Source organism: Thermobia domestica, chromosome 8 (assembly GCF_964235325.1).
Source record: "Thermobia domestica chromosome 8, izTheDome1.hap1.1, whole genome shotgun sequence".
Classification (NCBI taxonomy): Eukaryota; Metazoa; Arthropoda; class Insecta; order Zygentoma; family Lepismatidae; genus Thermobia; species Thermobia domestica.
The window spans coordinates 286,282,019-286,303,942 of record NC_137461.1 but is presented as its reverse complement, the minus strand read 5'-3'; the positions used below and the strand labels follow the sequence as shown (position 1 = coordinate 286,303,942).

Genomic DNA, 21,924 nt, shown 5'->3' with positions numbered 1-21,924 from the left:
TAGAATTATTTGTAATTGTTTGTCTTCGATTCAAGCACCAACTGTAAATCATATACAAGAAGTATTTTAAATTCACAAAATTTCTTAAATTACAATAATGATGTGGTGTTCTGCCCGAAGGTAGGCCTTTGGTCCATGGTAGTTTGCCATTGCCTTTCATGGTATGATGATGTCGTCCTAAGTAGTGAGGAAATGATCAAAATAAAGATTCTGGAAGTGTTCTGGAGGAAGATGCTGAGTGAAATATGGCTTCGATTACGATTGTAATGAAACCACAAACTAAGAATTAAAAAAGACATACACTAAAGGTGTTGTTTAGAATTTTTTTCTAGGTGGTGGAATAATGTAATGAAACCACGAACTAAGAATTTAAAAAATCATCATTAATTTTACTCATAAAAATCATAATTTGTGAGTGAAACTAAACGAAGATTTTCTCTAATGTTTTAAATTTCGTGTACGTTCATAATAAATTCTTTAAAGCACATGGACGTGTAATGAAGAAATTGTTGGAAACAAAATAGTTTAGAATCGCCTGTATACGAACAATTGGAAGCAAACCTTAGGGTAAATTAAAGTTTACGAAGGGGTTTAGGTTTCAAGTATGATAGGTGTTGAGTGCGCTCTCTTAGGGACCGCAAAACGCACTCTTTGGGACACTGGTCCTTAAGAGTACGCATTTGAGTTTTTTAGCTTTTTAACGTATATCTCCATTTCTACATCTAGTAGTAAACTTTCCTATTTCTTACAATGTAGCCTAAACTTCAATTAAAATTTTGTACAATTTATATAATTTTTGCTTCATTACTTTCGGAGCTATTTGAAAATGAATATTAAGTGCGTGCTCTTTGGTAACCTTCCTCTATATTGCAGGTGTTCTCAGCATACACCATCTGTTCCAGGTAGCCCCCACAGATAGAAATCAAAGGGGTAAGGTCAGATGATCTGGGCAGCCATTCCAAGAGACCATAGCGACCATCAATTTTACTGGGAGCTGTACAATGAATCATTGACGCAAAACAAACACCATAATGGGGGTACCCCCATCGTGTTGACAATAAGAAAGGAAGTTGCCATTTGGGTTCAGAAGGAAAGAAAAAAATATATGTTTCTGCAGAAGCGTTAGGTATTGTTGGCGCCGTTAAGGTAGTGTCGATGAAAAATGGACCAATGATGCGAGTGTCTGACCATATCATTATCTTACTCGGATCAATTAATTTAGGATTATTGCACACCAGTACCGACAATTACCACATTAGTACTGCCCATTCAAATAGAAATAGGCCTCGTCGCAAAACAGTAAAAGAGGGATCCAGTTTGTGTTCGTTCATAGCCCAGGTACCAAAGTGTATCCTTCGATCTAGGCCACCGTCATTTATTTCATGTTGTGTGTACAGCCTATAAGGATGCCAATGATCAGTATGCAATAATCAGATAATGACCATAGCTGATACAATTTTGCACTGAGAAACGACGAATACTGTTTTTCGAACTTTTCATAAATTATCGTAGAACCGTCGTTGCCGTCTCTTTATACTTCGGTTCCGGAAGACGAAGAGGTTAGCGGAAAAATCGTAGAGCATGGAAGCTTCTCAACTACTGCAAGTGATCTGTAAATAATGGCAGAATACACATGATGATGATGATGATGAGTGACGTTCTCATATTAGAAGAAAGGGAGCTCAGCAATAGAGAGCTTATTTTTAGCACGAGAGGTCGCTGCTTCGAAACCAGGCCACGTGCATTTCTGGTGAACAACATACTCGTGGATTTTCTAGAAATTGCCCCATTTCTTACTATATTTTCATTCCGTCAACCCAGGGGCGGATCCAGGGGGGCGATCGGGGCGATCGCCCCCCCAGAAGAGGAAACTTTCTTATTTTATATATATAAATAAAATCCATCCCAGAGTTTGGAGCCCTTAAAAGTAGCATTATGACAACCCACCGCCCCCCCAGAAGTCGGTCCTGGATCCGCCCTTCGATGGCAACCCTTCCATAAACATCCACTTTCATAAATAATCTGTCTCCTTTATCCCATAGATAATAATCGTGGGACGTAAAACTAGGAAATTTCGATTTATTCGATAAGAATATAGCAAATCAGTAGCGCAACCCAAAAGCATAAAAAGCATAATAGCAATTTACACATATGGTTGGTATCTTAAACATGGTTGTGGTTGTCTAAGGGTTCAGAAGAAACTAATTTTAAAAGCTTAATAAAGTATAATTTTAGAAGATAAAGCATAAAGCATAATTTAAAATACATAGGACAATTCTTGGAAAATTCTGTTTAATTGCAAGTTTAACATAGGGGAGACCGGGTATGGTTGTAACACTTGTTATAATTTTATACATAACTAGACTCCAATTGAAGAAAAATACGAATTTTTGCACGTGATCGGAAGTTTGGACATCCTTCTCTCAAAATACCTAGCAAATATCAGATAATGTAAAGTATTTGCTGAGATATAGTGGAAAAACAAAGACTATCCAAATGTTACAACCAACCCCGACGTTGAGGTTGGTTGTAACAGTGATTGGGGTTCGTTGTAACGCACTGTATCTTTGGTAAGCGGATACATTGCTATTACATATATTACAATATTAACACAAAATTAGATTATAAGATCGATATTTAATATGTTCCTCTGTTACAGGTTCAGAGAGTGACATAGAATACGTTAGAGAACTGTATGACTAATGAAAGTACTGTGCTTTTTTACATGTATATATATATATATATATATATATATATATATATATATATATATATATATATATATATATATATATATATATATATATATATATATATATATATATATATATGTATATATATATATAACTCTCTCTTCACATTGGAAATATATCTTAGCAGCAAATGGATAGCTAGGTCTACAGTTTACAGTATACACACAATAAAATAGCTAATAGTTTGATGAATGAACAGAATTGTATGATATATTTAGGTTTACTTTGCCTTTTACACATCAGATTTACCTAACAACAGCGTTACAACCAGACCCATTTTTTTTGTTACAACCAACCTCATACTGCGGCAGCCATCTTTGCCAGAGTACTTGCAAAATTGTGTTGATTCTGTGTTTGGTTTCAGTACGTAAACAAATACTCATTAGTATCCTTTTTAATATTTTACTCAAATTATCTAAATGTTTCGCACACATATTGTAATATTACATATTTTCAGGGATATAGAAAATTTACTTACCTACCCAAAAAACACCAAAACCGCGATAACTTCAAGACGAACACGCGTTACCTCACACAAAAACAGTGACTGAACGTCCATAAAGGGCTTGTGTTTTGACCGGAACATGAACCACATCTAGTGATTAGCGTAGAAACTACAAGCTTTGTTACAACCAAAACGTGTTACAACCATACCCGGTCTCCCCTACTATATTAATATTTTTTTTAAAAAACAATATTTACAAAGCAAAATCATTGAGAACATAACAATGCAACAACGAAAAGCTTATTTTTACTCCTGTAAACTTCTTTTCGGTGTAATTCTATGATGTGGACAACAAAAGTAAAAGAAGAAGAAAACTTTCCGCCAGCAATGAATAGTATACAAGAACTCCACACTGTATTGTTATGTGTGCCTCTTGAACTTGAGCACTTTCTGTACTTTTTGGTGGCATCTTTTACTTTCCCTTTCTGTATGTACGCACCTCTAAGGTGCACACGAATGATAAGGAAAACTGACTCGAGCTGATATCTCTTTACAGTGCATTAAGTAGAAAGTTCATTAAATATGAAAGAAATTGGTTGCATAAAGTATTAATAAATAGATCAAGACATTTAGAATATTTAATGTATAGTAAATATTATACATTATACACGATTAATGTAAAACAATGATTGAAATTAACAATAAAGCATAATTTGAAAAAAAATAAAGCATAATTAAACAAAAATAAAGCATAATGTGGGTTGCTCTACAAATCAGGAAAAGTAAAAACCGATTAACTTTCAGTTCGTTACATGTCACACGTATCCCAAGGTGACCAGAATTTTCACTTGCGAAAACGGGACGCATACGAATCGGCTACGGGGGGAGGGGAATATTTGACTTCCAGATTGCATTTTGGGACTCAGCAGTGTTCTCAATTTACAAAATACACAAGTAAGAGTAATAACACACCGTTTCTAACTTTACATGTACCACACAGCAAATAATGGTTCCCGATTGCAAGTTCTACCCAACAATTCTTTTAACTAGTTGAACACTCAGAATTCCCACTCAATTCCCACTTGAACACGAACACACAATTCCCATATGAACATTCAGAAGTTCTAGACACGGCTGAACCTTGGCAACGAGTGTTGGTACGGAAGAGAGTAGAATTTGCATTGACGATTTATATTTTGAATAATAATTACGGGACACCTAGCTCATTTTACTTAAAAACGGGACATTTAGGCGTCCCGTTCGAGAATCAGAAAAAAACGGGACAACGGTTGGAAAAAAGGGACTGTCCCGGCTAAAACGGGTCACCTTGACCCGAATTCGATACTCTTTCCTAACTCTTCATTAATTAGTATTATATAATAAACTTGGAATCTAAAGAACATAAAATAAAACTGGTTGGCGTTACAAAATTACTATATCATAGCTTTTGTTGGATCAAAAATTCCAATATATTTCAATCAAAAATTTTGTTGTACGCTTTATATCTGGAGAACTACATATAGTGTAGCCAAATCCAAACTATCACTTAAACTCAGTGTGATGTGCTTATTACGTAGAAAATACGAAAACTCGATTTAGGGGCCGTTCAAAAATTTTGCGGCCTCTGATCCTAAAATTAATTATTGGCCAAGATCGCAATCTTTTGTCGCATTTTTTGGACCATTCCTAAAATTCTTGGTCAATATCGCAATATTTGGATCCATTTTTTTGGATTATTCCTAAAATTCTTGTTTCTTTACCTAAGCATTAGAATAGCAATATCCTAGAAGTTATGCAACATGTTTCGCTGGGTATGTTGTGTTGCATATATATAAGGAAAAATAGTAAATCAAGTCTTTAGTGATTATTTTGCTATTTTTTGCAGTATTTTGCATTAATCTATTTTCACGAGCTGTCTTACTATACAGAATGAAAGGCGGAAAACTGAAACAAAAACAGAAAGAATTCTCAGCACGTTGCTTGGATCGATTCTTGAAAATGTCAAAAGCTCTTCATGGAACAAGAGAGAGAGAGAGAGAAAGAAGGAAAAAAACTACGATAAAGAAAGATGATGAAAAACAACGCAAAAGAAAGAAAGTAATTTTTGTAGAAGGACCTTTCAACTCAACGTGAAAGAGAAAAAAGAGAAGAAGAAAAAGATTCTTGTTAGCAGCACGAATGAGGAACGGTTTTGTTTCGAACATTAAAAGCAACAGGAAGCTATTTTTACGGCAACATCTCAAGGAAAAGGAGGTCGTTTTTGTGACCTGAGATAACGAACGTTCATAAACTATAGAACTGCAATACTTTAATAATAAAAAGGAAATAAATTAATCGAAAAGAAGAAGAAGACACTAATATTGCTTGTTACGGTTTCCTTTTATCTCTACAGTCGGCATTGCAGTCGCTTCTGCGGATGAAATATGTACTAAATAGAAATAGATATCTCTTGACGCAAATAAATGAACCAACAACATGATCAGAAAGCCTTTAGTGTTTTTTTTTTTTTTTAATATCTTAAGAAAAGTATATTTCCTTTGAAGGACTAATGAAGAGATAACGAAGAAGAACTGTAAAATTCTGCTTATGCAGGTAAGATAGAGCGTAGGTGGAGCAAAATGGTAGTCCGGATCGTTTCCTTCCACTACCAAGTTTTATTACAAAATCCTCTTTCCTATAAACAGTATGTTACAAAAATCACTATATTATAAAATCCTCTAATATTTAAAAATATATTATCCCAAACCCCGAGCAGCCAAGGGAAAAATCTCCACAGAACTCCAAGCAAGCTAGGTGGAGTGGATTTAAGATCCTCAATGCTCCAAGCAAGCAGAGGGCGGTTTAGAGGCCATAAAGCTCCATGCAAGCTGTGTGGCTGAAGTTAGGAGTCTCACAGAGTTCCGAGCAAACTAAGTGAGCATTAAAAAGGCGAACAGTTCCTAGCAAACTAAAGACTTTGGGTTAAGTTCCTCTCAAAGCTCCAAGAAAGCTGAGAGAATGGAGGTGACCAGCCGTAGCCTGATGATTATATAGGTGGCGCTGGCGTTAATGTCGTCTGCCGCCGTAGGAAGTCGTAGTAGGACGCACATGGTTTATGCCAAGGGTGCCGATCCTGGGGGCTCCGACGGCCCCCCCAAAGCTCATGTGGGACCCCTTATTGTATTTATGAGTATACAATATTTGGCATAATTTGAGTGCAATTTGTCTTAAAATCTTAATATATATACCTTCTGCATGTGAAGCCCCCCCCCCCCGAAATTTACAGAGAAATCGGCGCCCTTGGTTAATGTTTGTCAACAGAATCATGTGCAGGATATCGCAATATTTTCCCTTTAAGTCAGTAGTATCATTTAGGTTTTCTCAGCAGGGCCGAAGGGAGGAAAGATCGTTTACCGACATATGAGTTTTACATTTTCTTTAGTATATTAGTATACATTTTTTTAAAAATGCGTTCCTCAAATTCTGAGAGGGCGGGATTTTCATCCAGCTCTCCTCAAATGACGCAACTGCTCTAAACTTTTGAGTTTTTAAGTTTTACTATGGCAAAGATAATAATAGGTTCGGTTCACCCCGTAAGCTAATAGGACCATCTGCAGAATCACCTAATAACTCTGCATAAAGTGAAAATGAAATTAAGTGAAAGCTTTCGGTTTAACATCCAACGATTATACAATTTAGGATGAGAGAGACGATGGTAAGTTTTTACTTTGGCCATTTCATTTATTTTTATTAAATTGAGTGATTTGAATCTTTTGGTTCCAGTTTTGAGAACGTATCTATCTGTTCTTCTAGATTCGTTACTGCTATCGAGTCATTGTGATAACTTACTGTTGATGTTTAGGTTAGGTTAGGTGAGGAACTGGTTCCTAGTGATATTTAATGAATTGTTCCGAGGAACTAGTTCCTTACAAATCGATTGACTGAACGATTCATTGAATGACATGACCAAAGTCAAAACTTTGCCGAAATGATGTTTAAGGCAAATGAATGACGATGGAAAAATTGGTGAAATGATAATGTGGGAGGAAACGGGAGAATCCCGAGAAAACTCACGGGCACAATTGTTGTCCACTATGAACTTACTTGGCCGCGGATGGAACCAGGAATCCCAAACACCAGAAGTAAGTGCTCTACCACGGAGCAACTGTGGCTCCTACTCACTGCATAAAAAGAAGTTATGACTGACTAACTGGTTAACGGACTGAGTAACTGAGTGACTGGACTGAGTGACTGAGTGACTGGACTGAGTGACTGAGTGACTGGACTGAGTGACTGATAAATGCCTGAGCCTACCTGCTTAGGTCTAAGCTAGAAATCTGAAATTTGTACAATGCGTACAATTTGTGACGTTAGGTGCCACTAAGGAATTATTATTATTTTTTTTTTTTTGTAAATTCGATGTAAAAGAGAGAGGGAAGGGAGTTATAATTGTTATAAGATAATACTCATATCTCGAAATCCCTTAACGTTGGCGACATGAAATCTGGTACTTAGATTTGCTTTAGACAGGAATATCTCTAACATACGGCAGCAAAGTTCTCGTGCCAAAATAATAGGTTTGCAGTACATGCTCACAAAAGTCCTGGGTGTTGGAAAACTTTTGAACTTTAATGTATTGACTATATATTACGAAGCAGTTTTGTCTCTCATAGCCTTCCGCGAGCTGTAAACAATACGAGATTAGTTCATAATGTGACTGTTTCCTCAGATTTATTCCTTTTTTTCCTAAAATAAACAAACAAAAAAGTTACTTGCACATAGGAAGTTCTTTTTTTTTTTTTTTAGTTTAAGTTCCCTGAGGTTAAGGGAGACTGTAATAATGCTATAGAACAAAATGGTGGAACGAATAAAATGGGAAGAAACGGGAGAACTCCGAAGAAACCCAAGCACATGTTGTTTGTTCACCACAATATCCAGTTGGTGCGAACTGGGATCGACTCAGTGACTTTCAAGGAAGAACTCTACCATTAAGCCATTAGAGCCCCCTTTTAATCTTTTCAAGAAGCTTGTAAGACAAGTTAGATATATACGTTTAAAAATAAAACTCTAACGTATTTGTAATTCCTGTATGTGCTTGTATTATTATTGTGTGTATGAGTGTGTATAAAAAAGAGAGAAAAAAAAGAAAAGAAACAGGGAGGAAGAGAATGGAAGATAAATCGATATGGAAACTTCATATCACTGCAAAATTTAGTAAAGCGCTCGGATTAGAACAGATTTTCCATAATTTGCTTCATCAGCATAACGCTTCATTAAAACGCATCTCTTTCGTAAAATGTTTTCCAGTTTTTGAGGGGGCTTTCATTACCTTCATTAAAATGGATTTATTACATAGTTTATAAAAGCAACAGTCTAGATTCACTGTAAACGATATACGAGGATATATCAGAAAATGATTTTAAAACGTACGCAAGCACAAGAATCCAATGTAGATCTTGTGAGGACAGGTCACCAGATGATCAAAGATTGTTTTGACAGCGTCACAAGCTTCAAATAGTTCGTAGAATTATCCGACAGGTGGCATTAGTGTAAACGGACAACAGTAACGGCTACAACTGAAAAATATCTATTTCTCAAAACTTATTTATTTCATATTTTCACATGGTTTTCCTTAACTTACAAGTGCTCAACCATGTTCTTAACTTATTTCCCGACGTCATATAATGACAATAATTTGGACAATAAGGATATAAATCAGGCGACAATCCAATATTCCATTGTTATATATATATATATATATATATATATATATATATATATATATATACAGACAAATCATGTACATATGTAGTAACTATATATATATATATATATATATATATATATATATATATATATATATATATATATATATATATATATATATATATATATATATATACAGTGAAACCTCTCTAAAGCGGACAGCCGTGGGGAATCAAAAATTGTCCGCTATAGAGAGATGTCCGTCTTAGAGAGGTTACGATATTTTCTTACGTAAATTAGTAAATAAGGTGATATGTAATTACAAACTATTGAAGGTAATTTATCAAACCGTTCTATGACTGTGGGCATGTCGATATCTGCGGATTCTCCACAAATCGCTTTGAAAGAAATTTTGTCTAATCCGAAACTTCTCTAACCACTCGTTCGAGACCTTGAAATCTGAAACATTTATTTCTGTTGCTACCTCTAAATTCTTAGCTTTCAGCATCGACTCTAACACAGGATTTTTTTTCATTCCGCACTCTATAAAAACATTCACTTGCACACCAACTTTGTTCAAAGCAATGAGACACAATTTTCATTGTCATTTTCACACCACAACTTTATTAACTTGTCTAGGTTTTATATGATCTCAGGTGCTTGAGTTTTACCGATACAAAAATTTTCAGCTATCCTTCGCACACCTCAGTATTCTTCGAAAATTCAAATTCGATTTTAACATTAGCGCTTCTCGTGGCATTTCGAAAGCTCACAACAACTTACATCTTATTGCTTCCGTCTACAAATAGAGGCACTAAGACAATATGCGAATACGTGAACAAAAATTACCAAACATGTCTTCTGCTTGATTCCAGCAAAACAGTAAAATGACGTGTCATCCCAAATGGCAGGCAACTGTCAATCACTTGATTCTAAAACAGGTTGGGTGGGAGTGGAATGCAAGCAAAGGATATGAAGGTGTTGTTAAACAAAGACGCTTCATCTGAGTTTCTGAACAGCCAGTTGACAAGGAAAAATGTTATTACAATGTTTCCTTGGTGATATATGTATGCATTTCTGAAAATGTATTTTTCCTGTATTTTTCAACTTGTTTCTAGAGAAAGTGTTCGTAATATGGAGGTAAATAATACCTATAAGAGACAGAAAAGACTGTCCGTGTCCGTACTAGAGAGTGTCCGCTTTAGAGAGGTTTGTCAACATGGTTTTTCCTATTACAGTGTTTGGGGATTACAAAATATGTCCGTTATGAGAGGTGTCCGCTTTATAGAGGTGTCCGTTCGTAGAGGTTTCACTGTATACAGTATTCATCAGTTATGACATAACTGATGAATAAAAATTAAGATGAATCTATCATACATGTGTGAACAGTTAATTATTTACGTAGCTAGGGATAAAGAATAAGAACATACTTAAAATTATCAATTTCACCAAGGGTACTGCTCATTTAAAGGGGTACCATATGCAAGGGTACATTTGACAAGTGCCAGGCATATCCCTTTGAGATACTTGAGGTACATAATGTACATGCCAGGCACATGCATAGCATGTACTAAACAGCCCAAACAATGCTCTGTACGTGACTGAAATGTGCCTAATGTACCGTGGACGATAATCGCTTCTGCGAACTCCATACCATAAATGTCGTCAACACCTAGTAACCCACTAGACGGTAAACGTCGATCGTCGCTATAGCGACGCGTCGAAGGATTGCCGCTAGTGTGCCACTGGCGGCTGGGTTTCGTCGAGTCGAAAGTGATATCTAGAGTCGAGTTGTTGAAGTTACCACCGCGTAGCAGTGAGGACTTCATTTTGGTCCGTGCTTCTTCGATTCGACGAGGAGAATCGTTAAGGGATAAGCACGAACTATCCCTAGTCATGCGCATGCGGTTAGTATTATACATTTTGCTTTCCTGGCGTATTGTTCCTCAAGTGAGCTCCAGGGGTCAAGATTAACCCCTGCCTCTATTTTAATTAATACTGTTTTAAAAATATAAGTGAAAAATCTCGAGATGAGTGCGTATAATTGTATTAATGCCAACTGTCGCCGGTAATTTGAAAGTGAATATGGGAAATCGTGAAAAAAGTAAATAGACGCGCGTCATTTTGTTATAAAATTACATGGCGAGCGGATTTTTATCTAATTTCGAACGGTTATAGTCGAATATACACTGTTACAAGAGCTCTCTGACTACCCAAATTAAAAAGACCCCAAGGATTCATTCCTCTACAAGCGACATTTTCATCATCGCCTCCGTGGCCAAGTCGGAAGAACACGCGCCTAGTAATCAAAGGGTTGATGGTTCGCGCCCATCCCGGGTACTTTTTTTTCAGTTTTTTAAAGTGTTTTTCAGATTAACCTTAATGTAAACAAATTACGCGTAAAGGCGATTTAACATATTTTGGTTGAGTAATTTTGTTGTTCATTGGCGTATGGTATCGGGAAGAACATACTACGTAAGTTCCCCAGGTACATGTCAGGCATGTGCCTAGGGGCGGACATAGACTGTGACTATCACTTACCAACCATGTGATTTCTCTCTCATAGGTACACAAGGCACATACTGGGCACATTCCAATGTACCTGAGAGAACATGATAGGCATATGCCTGCTATGTAATTGTGTTGTTAGGGCGTTCACTTCTGGTGCATGGTGTCCTTGGTTCGATCTCAGTTCGCGGCAAGTGAGCTTTGCGGTGGACAAACACCGTGTGCGTGGGTTTTCTCGGGATTCTCCTGTTTCTTCATTCTTCTTCTTCATTCCAAAATTTTACTCATTTATCATCATCACCGTCTTTTTTAGCCTAGATGACATAATCGTAGGACGTAAAACTTAAAGATTTTCGAGTTTGTGGGACTATACTATAGCAGTGTCATTTCAGGGAAAGAGGGACAAAATTGTCCACAGACATTGGAATTTCATGTTTTCTATTACCATACAATTTAATAAAAAGCAAACGTTTTTCAAATTCAGAGGATGCACATTGCCTCTCCTGCCCTCCTCAAATGACATCCCTGCTTTACTGCATTCCATCTACACTAAAATAGGAAACATGGTAGATCAGTGGTACAGCGATTGTCTCTGATTCGACCCCCGGTCAAGTAAGTGTGTGGTGGACAACATTGCGTCTGTGGGTTTTCTCGACATATTCCCATTTCCTCCCCATTCTCATTTCACCATTTTTTCCATCATCATTCACTTGCTTTACAGTCTTAAGGACATAACGTGGGACGTTGAACTGAAAGATTTCAAAGACTCTCCATCTACACTAATTCCAATTGTGAAGCATATTTTGTATATTAGTACTTACTTGCATAGATTATGAATCTTCTGCATGCCATCTACGAAGTCTTTTGGAGAATCTGCTTGCCTGAGTTGAGTCAGATGTCTCTGCACTGTGGGCCACCAGGGCAGGTCACACGGCAACATCACCAACGCCATCTTTTGTCACAATGACCAAAAACCCAGCCGCGTTACGAAGTCAGATCTTTTCGTGTCAGTTAGAATGCCATCTGCAAAGGAACAAGAGACGAAATAAATTAATACAAAAATTCCGTTTAGCTAGAAAGTAAATTTGTGCATAGTTGAGACTTCTATCAGTCAACAGAACTTTTGAGCAGGCCCGTATCCAGGGGGAATCTAGGGGGGCCGGCCCCCCTAAATTTTTGTTGTCCCGCCTAAAATTTTCACGATAGGCTTTCAAATGAACTTTAAAATGGTTGGATCGGCCCCCTAACTTCAGTCGCCCCCTTACATTTTTGGGCTGGGTACCGGCCTGCTTTTGAGCTTACCAAAAGGATACGCGAGAGTTTAAACAATAATGCGTAGTTTTCGAAAAAAAATCGAAGGAAAAAGAATTTGTAAACTTTACAGATAATAATAATAATGATGCAGTAGGAGAACATTGTCACTTATTAACGTGAGTGGAAGTACGGTGATTCAGTGGTTGAGCGCTTATCTATGGAGTGTGGGATCCCTGATTCGATCCCCGGCCAGGTAAGTTTGTGGTGGAGAACATTTTGTCCGTGGGTTTTCTAGGATACTCCAGCTTTCTCCTACTTTCTCATTCCACCAATTCTTCCATCAACATTCACTTGCCTTAATCACCCATCTACGTATCTTAGCTTAACAGGGAAGGGCGTCGATCCTCGGGGACGGGGGGCCGAGCCTTCCAATGCTCATATGGACCCAAGGCATTGCATTTATGATGAATATACCATATTTAGCATAATTTGAATTCAATTTGTCTTATAATCCTCATACGCATATGCCTTCTGTAACCAAAGATACTTCTGTATAAGCCCCCCCCCCCTCAAGTTACAGATAGGGTTGCCAGACGTTCGGCAGAATGTGAAAGAATATTCTCAAGAACGAAGTTACTTTGGACGGATGTTAGAAATAGAGTTAGTGTTCAGGGACGTACGCAGGAATTTATTTCGGGAGGGGTCTAAAGCGTTTCGGGGGAGTCCAAATACAATTTGAGGCAAAATTATACGAGAAGTTTTAAAATTGCCACTAAAAGTAGACTACACTTTCAAAAAAGTCGGGATTTCGGGGGGGGTCCGGACCCCCAGGACCCACCCCCCTGCGTACGCCCCTGAAAGTGTTGATACTATGAAGGCTGAACTTTAAATCTTTATGAATTATAGCAGTGATGGTGATTCTGAAACATATGTCACAATGTATAATAGGTTCTTAAGTGACAAATCATTGATAGGAACAGCTTAAACGAACAAAAAGTAGTCTATCATTAGTGTTGCTGCTTGCTAGTGAGACATCATTTGTAGTTGTACTTTTTGTATTAATTTACTTTAATAATGTATAAATTTCTATATTATTTTCTTTAAAATATGCTGTTTGATATAATCTGGAAAAAAACTGAAGTTCCGGTAAAAGCAAATGTTTTAGTAATTTTTTTTTAAAAAAAACGAAAGTCAGTGTCCTTCTTTCTGATTTTACAAATCTGGCAACCCTAGTTACAGAGAAAACGGCGCCCCTGCGAACGGGACATAATTATGGAACATTAAACTGATAGATTTTATTTCATTTTATTTCTGGACAGTCTCAAAAGTCTCAAGGCCTCAAAAGTGGAAGCGTTTCTGTCTGTGAATTGCAGTAACACTTTTTGACAGCTATTAGCAACCTGGATATTAAGTTTCTTTGATGACAATTAGATGTCAGAGTATTTGGTAAAGCTATACCATCCTTTGCTACTGAAAATACTGACGATAAAAATCACGTTTGCCTAAGGAAAACTATAGCTAAGGAAAAGTAACTTAAAATTGTTATTCAAATTATAGGATTACATTCTATATTAACAATTTATTTCTCGTAATATTCAAGAAATCGCAGTAGTTATTTGTTGTAGCGGTATTATTTTTCAGTATGTAGTACGAGTATTATCATTTTGTTTTTCCTCTTTGAATTTGGGAATAGTAATGCTAATTTTGTGATTATACAATTCAAACAAGTAGGTGTCGCTTTTGCATTACAGGTTTGAATCACATATACTTTTTCACGCGTTACCCTGGAAAAATGGTTATAAGTTGGTCTCAAGGAAGCGAGTGAGGTTAGATTTATATCGAAGTTGCACAACCCGAATGTAACGTAATGTCACGTGGTATTATCATGGGGCAAAGGTGGAATGAAACGAACCCTGCTCGGCTTCTAACCCCCTTTGCTCGCTCAGCTATGTTTTGTAGCGTAAGTAAATCACTTTTTTTTTTATTTATATCAATACAGTTGTGTGTGCAAAGTGGACTAATTACCACGTGACATTACGTCATGACCGCCTGGTGCAACTTCAATGTAAATTTAACTACATCCCAAGGAAGGCAAGGAAGCTTATGCCTACCTTTCTCCCTCCTGGTGCCTTCGGTACTTCCTGCTCTCTAACTCCCTAATACCCCAATCCTCGCTTCGTGAGCACCCCACTTCTTATTTTCTTGTTGGTTTATAATGTCATTGTTTAGGTCAAGAAATCTCTAGGTAAATGGTGGAAAAACCACAATTTTTGCATTATATATTACGTACAAGAGCAAATAAGTATTATTTTTATCTTGTTTTAATGATAAGAGTGTTGTGAAATTAAAAAAAAAAACTTCGTTGAACAGGGTTCGAACCACGAGAAAGCAATTTCCATTATTACCACGTGCGCTAGCATGCTCAGCTACGAGGACCGACAGTATCTGGCGTTTGATTTGTGCTATATGTATACTACGTGAAGAGAAATGGATAACTTCAACCAATCAAGTGCGAATTTAGCTCCTATGACTAAGGTCAAGCGTGATTAAAATATATGCGTGTGAATCATACCGATTAAAAATGGCGTTGTTTCCAAGGATCTTATAAAATAGAGGATCTGCCCTTACAACAAAATCTTGAAGCCATAGTCACAGTTTTGCCACGCCTACTCTGCGCACTCCGCCCAATAGGATCGCAATGTTTTGAGCCAATAATCATGGTGGAAACGAAAGTAGCCAATCAGACGATGGAGGAAATGAGAATAGCCAATCAGACTTGGCGATGCTCGATTGTTTTTTGGCTTCATAGATTTAATATGATGAACATACGTATGGACATATCCTCTATTTTATAACATCCTTGGTTATTTCAGTTTAATTGTTTCAAACTAAGAGGTCGTCACCATAGTTATATTTCAACATGAACATTTTTTTGTATATTTCTACAGTACCAGATTGTGACGACTTAATTGCAACGTAAACTTTATTATTTTAATTCTTTGAAAATGGAAAATGAAAATGTTGAACATTAATGTTCTTTGCAGTTTATGAAGACACAGGGCCGGATTTAGCATTTTGACGCCCCTAGACCCAATATTTTTTTCCGCCCCCTAGTCTGGTTAAAGTTACTTTCCTAAAAACCTTTATTAAAAAATTATATCAGGCCTAAATGTTAAGTTATGGCTATTTATTTTTATTTCTAGATATTTTTTTTCTCTTGGCCGTGTGCACCCTGGGAGCTTGCGCCCATAGGCCCGGGCCTACTGGGCCTATTAGGAAATCCGGCCCTGTGAAGACAAGTAAAGAATTGGAGCTTTTATTATTAAACATTATCTTAATCTATATTGTGCAAAGGGCAGAAGGCATTGGTGCAACAACTAGTATTAAATATTCTACCAAACGTTATGAAAAGTTAATAATTTTTAATGGATTTAAGAGTTATAAAAATTCTGTAAGAAGATACAAATGGTTTGCTTGGATGCCAAGTCGCCTAACACGAAAATGGTAAGTTTCCAGGAGTGAAATTTGAAGTTAAATATCTCATGAACAGTTCATATTTCTGTTCTGTGGGCTACAAAACCATAACTTTGTAGTATAGGCCTATAGTTTTATAATTTACCGTGAATAAAACCATATATAGATTTTTTATTGTTTGAAGTAAGTCGATTTCTCACTTAACCCTTTGACTAGCATTTTTTAATGTGAATATTTTTTTATATGTGCATGTACTCCTCCTTCAATGTGGGATATTCCTGACATCTGTACGCAGTTTTGGAAACTAAACACAGTTTGCTAGTCACATCTGAACCGATGGGAGAACAACATGTATTTTCTTTTAGAATTTTCTAAAAGAAAAATCCCAACTATGTTTGAATTATTCGCTTGGGACACATGTGTTCCGTTGGTAGTCAAAGGGTTAAGTAGTCCAAATGTCAACAATCCAAACGCAGTGTTTCATTTAGAGTTTAGTTTATAGCGATTATCTCTGGTGCGTGGGGTCCATGGTTCGATCCCAGTTCACACCAAGAAGGCTTTTGGTAGGCAAACACCGTGTGCGTGGATTTTCTCGGGATTCTCCACTTTCCTCCCATTTTCTTCATTCCACCACAGATCCGTCATACGTAAAACTGAAAGATTTGATTTTCATTTTTTTCTAGAATTTTTCGTTATTTCCCACACTTTCATTTCGTCAACTTTTTCACAATCATTTGCTTTCATTCATTACCTTTAGCCTAAAAGCATTAATTAATTACCCGTTATCTTTAGCCTAAAAGTATAATCGTGGGACGCTACAGTAAAAACATAATTTCATTAACCCAAACAATAAAAAAATCATTGAACATTGTACGCTTTAGACGCATTGTCATTTTGCGTCTCATTTTGAAATGAAGTTGTTCTTTCCGAATAGGGATGCGCACGAGTCGAGACATGTCTCGAATCTCGACTCGACTCGACTCGAATTCGAGTCGAGATTCGAGTCGAGACACACTTTGTAAAATTCGAGACGAGTCGAGACAAACGTGTTTCTCGACTCGAATTTTCGAGTCGAGACACGAGTCGAGTCGAGACAGCTCATAAAAATCTCGACTCGACTCGAATGTCTCGAAAATTTTTCTAAAACTTTTATTATTATTATGAAGAAATTATTCACTCAGGAACAGCCTTGAAACCAATTCCAGCATTTATTACTTTAGAAAGGTACAGAACGTATAAATTTAATAGTTAATCTTCCGAGATCAAGATCTAATTTTCAGCTCAATTCAGTTAATTAAAACTAGAAATTAATGTCGTGATATTTGATTGTACTTCAAATATAATAATAATAATAATAATAATAATAATAATAATAATAATAATAATAATAATAATAATAATAATAATAATAATTGATTATCTAGTTTGTATAAAACTACTAGCAGCGTTCACCCCGCTTCGCTGCGGTCACCCCGGAACGCAATAAACCTTGTTAATTAGATAATTTTTACTTTTTCGCTTTCAAGTGATATGATAGAAACCATAGTAGATTCCAGTAAATGTTAACATTATATCGCCTGTCATTTATGTTAACCCGCCGAGTCACATGGTCATGCGGGTTGCATATAAATACGTTTATTTTTACCTATGATGAACTAATAACAAAGGATTTGTACGTATGGACACTTGAATGGTCAATTATCTCAAGACACTGGTAATTAAAAATTAAAGTGATATGATAAAAACCATCTAGGGTCCAAATCCTAATAACCCCCCAAAAATGAAAGAAATTGGTTCAGCCGTATTAGCGTGATGAGTTCACAAAGGATTTGTGCGTTCTCTTTTATATATATAGATTATCCGTAGCCTATATCTAGTCTGTATAAGAACATTGCAATAAAGTGAACATCATAAATTCTCTGAATGAGCAATTGGCAGTCTATAGTAATTTAGCATAGTTATAACTATTGTGTTTTTATTTCCATGAACGATATAGGGCTACATAACTTCTGGACAGGGCCAGATTTAAGGGGGTGCAAAGGTGCACGCTACCCCCCTTTGTTGTAAATATACCTGTCTAAAATGAGAAGCTAGCAGTGAAAATACCGCGACATTTGTGTGTCGTGAATGGGCCACTGATGTACCGCGAGGATATCAAAACAAAATTATTAATTCTATAGCAATCAAATTGCAAAACGTAGGGGAAAATGTACATTTGTATTGCACATTACTATGAACCTCTACTATGAATCTACAATTTTAAGTTTCATGCCGTGTTACTTTTCTGTGCATTTCTAATGTTGAAAAAAGTATTTGTTATTGTTATGACCATTATTGCTTCTTTATCGTTACAGACTATTTCGTAACTTGAAAATTTAAAATATCATTCAATCCTTTCGATAAATTATTTACATTTGTGTTTTAAAAGTAAAATAGATTTATTTGTTCGTTCGTTATTTAATGATCTTCATTCTTAGTAAAAGGTTGGATACAGTTTTCGAAAGAGTAAGCGTATTTTTAATAACCTGAGTCCAACCTTTCATTGCAGTTGTTTTCTCCTTTTAAATTAAAATGAAAAATAAGCATAGTGATTTACCACGAGGAAAACCCAGTGATCGAGCTTTCTTTTCTGTGCGAAGGAGATCAGTAATCAAAGAAAAAAAATACCAGTGTGTTTTATATTTACAAATAATATTATCTATAAGTGTGCCGCGAGAATCCATGTTACACCCATAGTGTGCTGCAAGTTGAAAAAGGTTGGGAAACGCTGGTTTAGAGGAAAGAATAATTGGTACACTCCCTCCTCCCTGCTCTCTCTCTGCCTAGTATATTTTCTTTATTTTATTGTCTCTGAAACACCATTCCAGACAAATGCTTTTCGGTAGAAAAGTTAGAAACAAACCATCCCGCTCTTGGACAAAGTGGGCAACATGCGGTAGTCAGGTCAATGAACCTGCTTTGGAAATTTTCGTGCAATTTAGGTTACTGAGAGGGTGTAGTTTCTTCAACTAAGCCGCCTTCTACTATGGCTCGTGCCATAAATAAGTCATCGTCTGATCATATGGGAAACACCGCTAGTTGTCCTTGCCTGACATCTGTTTCATATTCATATAGCAAATGTTTTTTTATAGACGGTGTTGTATCTATCCACAGAAATATCATCCGCCCCTGTTCCCATTTGAAATGTTGCGGTTGACCCCCTTGAGCCTTATGATGGGGGCCCTGGGGGACTTGCTTCTTACAAAGTTCTCTTGGCCCTCGACATGAGTACATTCCTGTGCAATTCGATTTGCAACATCTCTTTTCGCTTCGCAGCAATTTGAGATCACATTGTTCGATGCCATGTTAAGACAGCACATATTTGTGGCGGCCATTTTGAAAAACATGCTTCATATAGCAAATGTTTCCTATATATGTTGTGGCACATTCCATGATCAATCGAGAGAGGTAACACTCGGTCCCTGTTTCCATTTGAAAATTTGAAGTTGGCTCCTGGGGTCCTATGTTGGGGATCCTGGGGGCACTTGCTTCTCACAGACTTTTATCACCCCCTGATATTGGTACATTCCTGGACAACTGGATCCGTCACATTTTTGTTCGTTTCGCAAATCTTTCAGGTCACAAAGTTTGATGGGACACCCTGCATATTCCCACATACGACCCAACCATGACATAATGTTCACTACTTCTATTATCGGTTGTTGGCTCAACCCAACCATTTCATGTTCCCCGACTTGACATTGCCTCAATCACTCTAACATTGATGCATTCCGAGTGATGCCTGTTGCCGGAATTTTCTTTTTCTGAAGCGAGCGGCCTAACTATATTAGACTTGTCTGGATGTCCATGGCCAGTCTTGCCAACTTTGGAACTCGTTTTTCTTTTCGACTCTAGGTACTCGGTTTCCTGCATATTCGGTGCTTCTTGTTTTGTTCATTCTAATATGTAAAGCCCCTGATCAAATGTGGCGCATTATGGCCAACTCCGTTTTTTCCGTATTTTTCGTACTTCTGTTTTTTCTATTTTCTTTTGTTAGATTGTACCACTGATTAGACACGTCATATCTTATGTTCTACATGACAGGTTGACACTAAATATTGCACTCACTTCATATAGTGCTCTTTGCAAAACATGTACTTTTCATTGCAGTTGGCAACACTGTTAACCCCACTGGTGGCCTTCATTTGTTCAATATTGTGGCAAGTCTCTTTCTATACATCACTTGTCAGCATTGTATTTTACCGTGCCCCCCCTTTTTTTTGTGGAATTTGCACTTTTCCCCCTTGTCCAGCCTTGCTGTTTCCCGAACTTCCACCCCTTATATTTCCTGAGCCTATTGCTATGGGCAGCTAATTTTTTGGGAATGCTCATCTCTGTTACAGCTCTTTCAATTGGCATAGGCCACACCTTTCACTGCAGCTATCATTTTCGGAAGGTTCCCTTGTGAGATCCGAACGAGACAATTGTGTTCGCATTGGATATGTTATAACTAGACGAATCCCGAAGTTATACGTGTCACCGGGCGGGATATCGTGAGTTACAACATATTCAACGAACTTTAAAAAAGTTCATTACTGAATTCTCTATTCTGTGTGTCTATCTGTCCGTCTGTCTGTTATTTGCAATTTTTTCAATTTTGTACACTGCATTAGATAGAGCATCAGAAACTATTAGACAAAATTATTAAATTTTTCGCGTCAATCTAACTGTTCGCAAGATAGTGGCCAAAAAATGACCGATTTACAGAAATTTAAGCAGCCATATCTCGGGAACCGTAAGTCATAGAGAGATCATATTGGTGTTGATCAATATCTAAAAGGATGGTAAACATTTTGGTACCAAATAGTATCCGGTAGTCACTGTCCAACTGGCCAGTGGTTTGGCCAATGGCCAGTTGGCCAGTGGCCACCAATTAATATCAGGACAAAAATGTTGAACATTCTATTAGGGATTGATTACCACCAATATCATATCTCTATGGCTTACCGTTCCCGTGATATTGGCCAAAAACATGGCCAATTTCTAGATATTTAAAATGCCATAGCTAGGAAATTACCTGCTAGAATAGTTTGAACCGAGTCATTTGTTCGGAAACGATTGGGTAAATGGAAAAATCGGTGAACATGTATCCCATCATTTTCAAGGCCACACTTTTTTGGGGTAAAAAGTTTGCCTCAGGGTTCCCCGCAGGGCCCCAGACGGGATCCAACTAAAAAGTTTCAAATGGCAAGGGGGGTTAAGTAGCACATCGTTTGAAATCTGTTGTAAAATGAAGGAAAATGGAGCAAGTCTCGACTCTCTACGACAACCCTGTGCAAAATGGCGGCGGGTCAAAATGAAAACAAAAACTTAATTGAAAAGTCCACGGTCACCCGTATAAATCGAAAATGGTGAGACAAATGTAAAAACAAGAAAGGACGTGTTGCATTACGCGATCGAGCTGAAGAGAATTTCACAGTAAATATCAAGCTCAAGCTCGAATTAGTGAGAAACTTGACTAGTGTGATCCTCATTGAGATTAGCGAACGCGAGTTCCATTGAGGATAGAGAGCATGAGCCCGAGTGAGTCACGGTTGCAAAATTACCAATTTTACTTCTTTCTTTCTTTCTTTCTTTCTTTTTTTTTCCTACTCCAATGCGTAAGGTTTATGAACAGCAGAAGTGCTTGCTAGAAAGACCTTAATTAGCATTGCTTGAATTATCCATAGACTAGGAACTGCTTACATATCTAATGCAACTTACGTTCGCATTTTAACAATTCAGGTTGTAATTAAAACCTTGAATACTGAGCAGATGAGCACGCAG

At 37.0% G+C, this 21,924-nt stretch overlaps 1 protein-coding gene across 4 annotated transcripts in view; it reads right to left on the bottom strand.

The window, feature by feature from the left end:
• The window catches only part of LOC145693670 (uncharacterized), a 288,303-nt gene that overhangs the window by 115,901 nt on the left and 150,478 nt on the right, over positions 1 to 21,924 (bottom strand). For all 4 annotated transcript variants that reach the window (XM_081769905.1, XM_081769906.1, XM_081769907.1 and 1 more), the window contains exon 2: positions 12,213 to 12,414. In XM_081769905.1, the coding sequence (XP_081626031.1) occupies positions 12,213 to 12,343 (131 nt within the window). In that variant the 5' untranslated portion in view covers positions 12,344 to 12,414. The remainder of the gene's footprint in view (positions 1 to 12,212; positions 12,415 to 21,924) is intronic.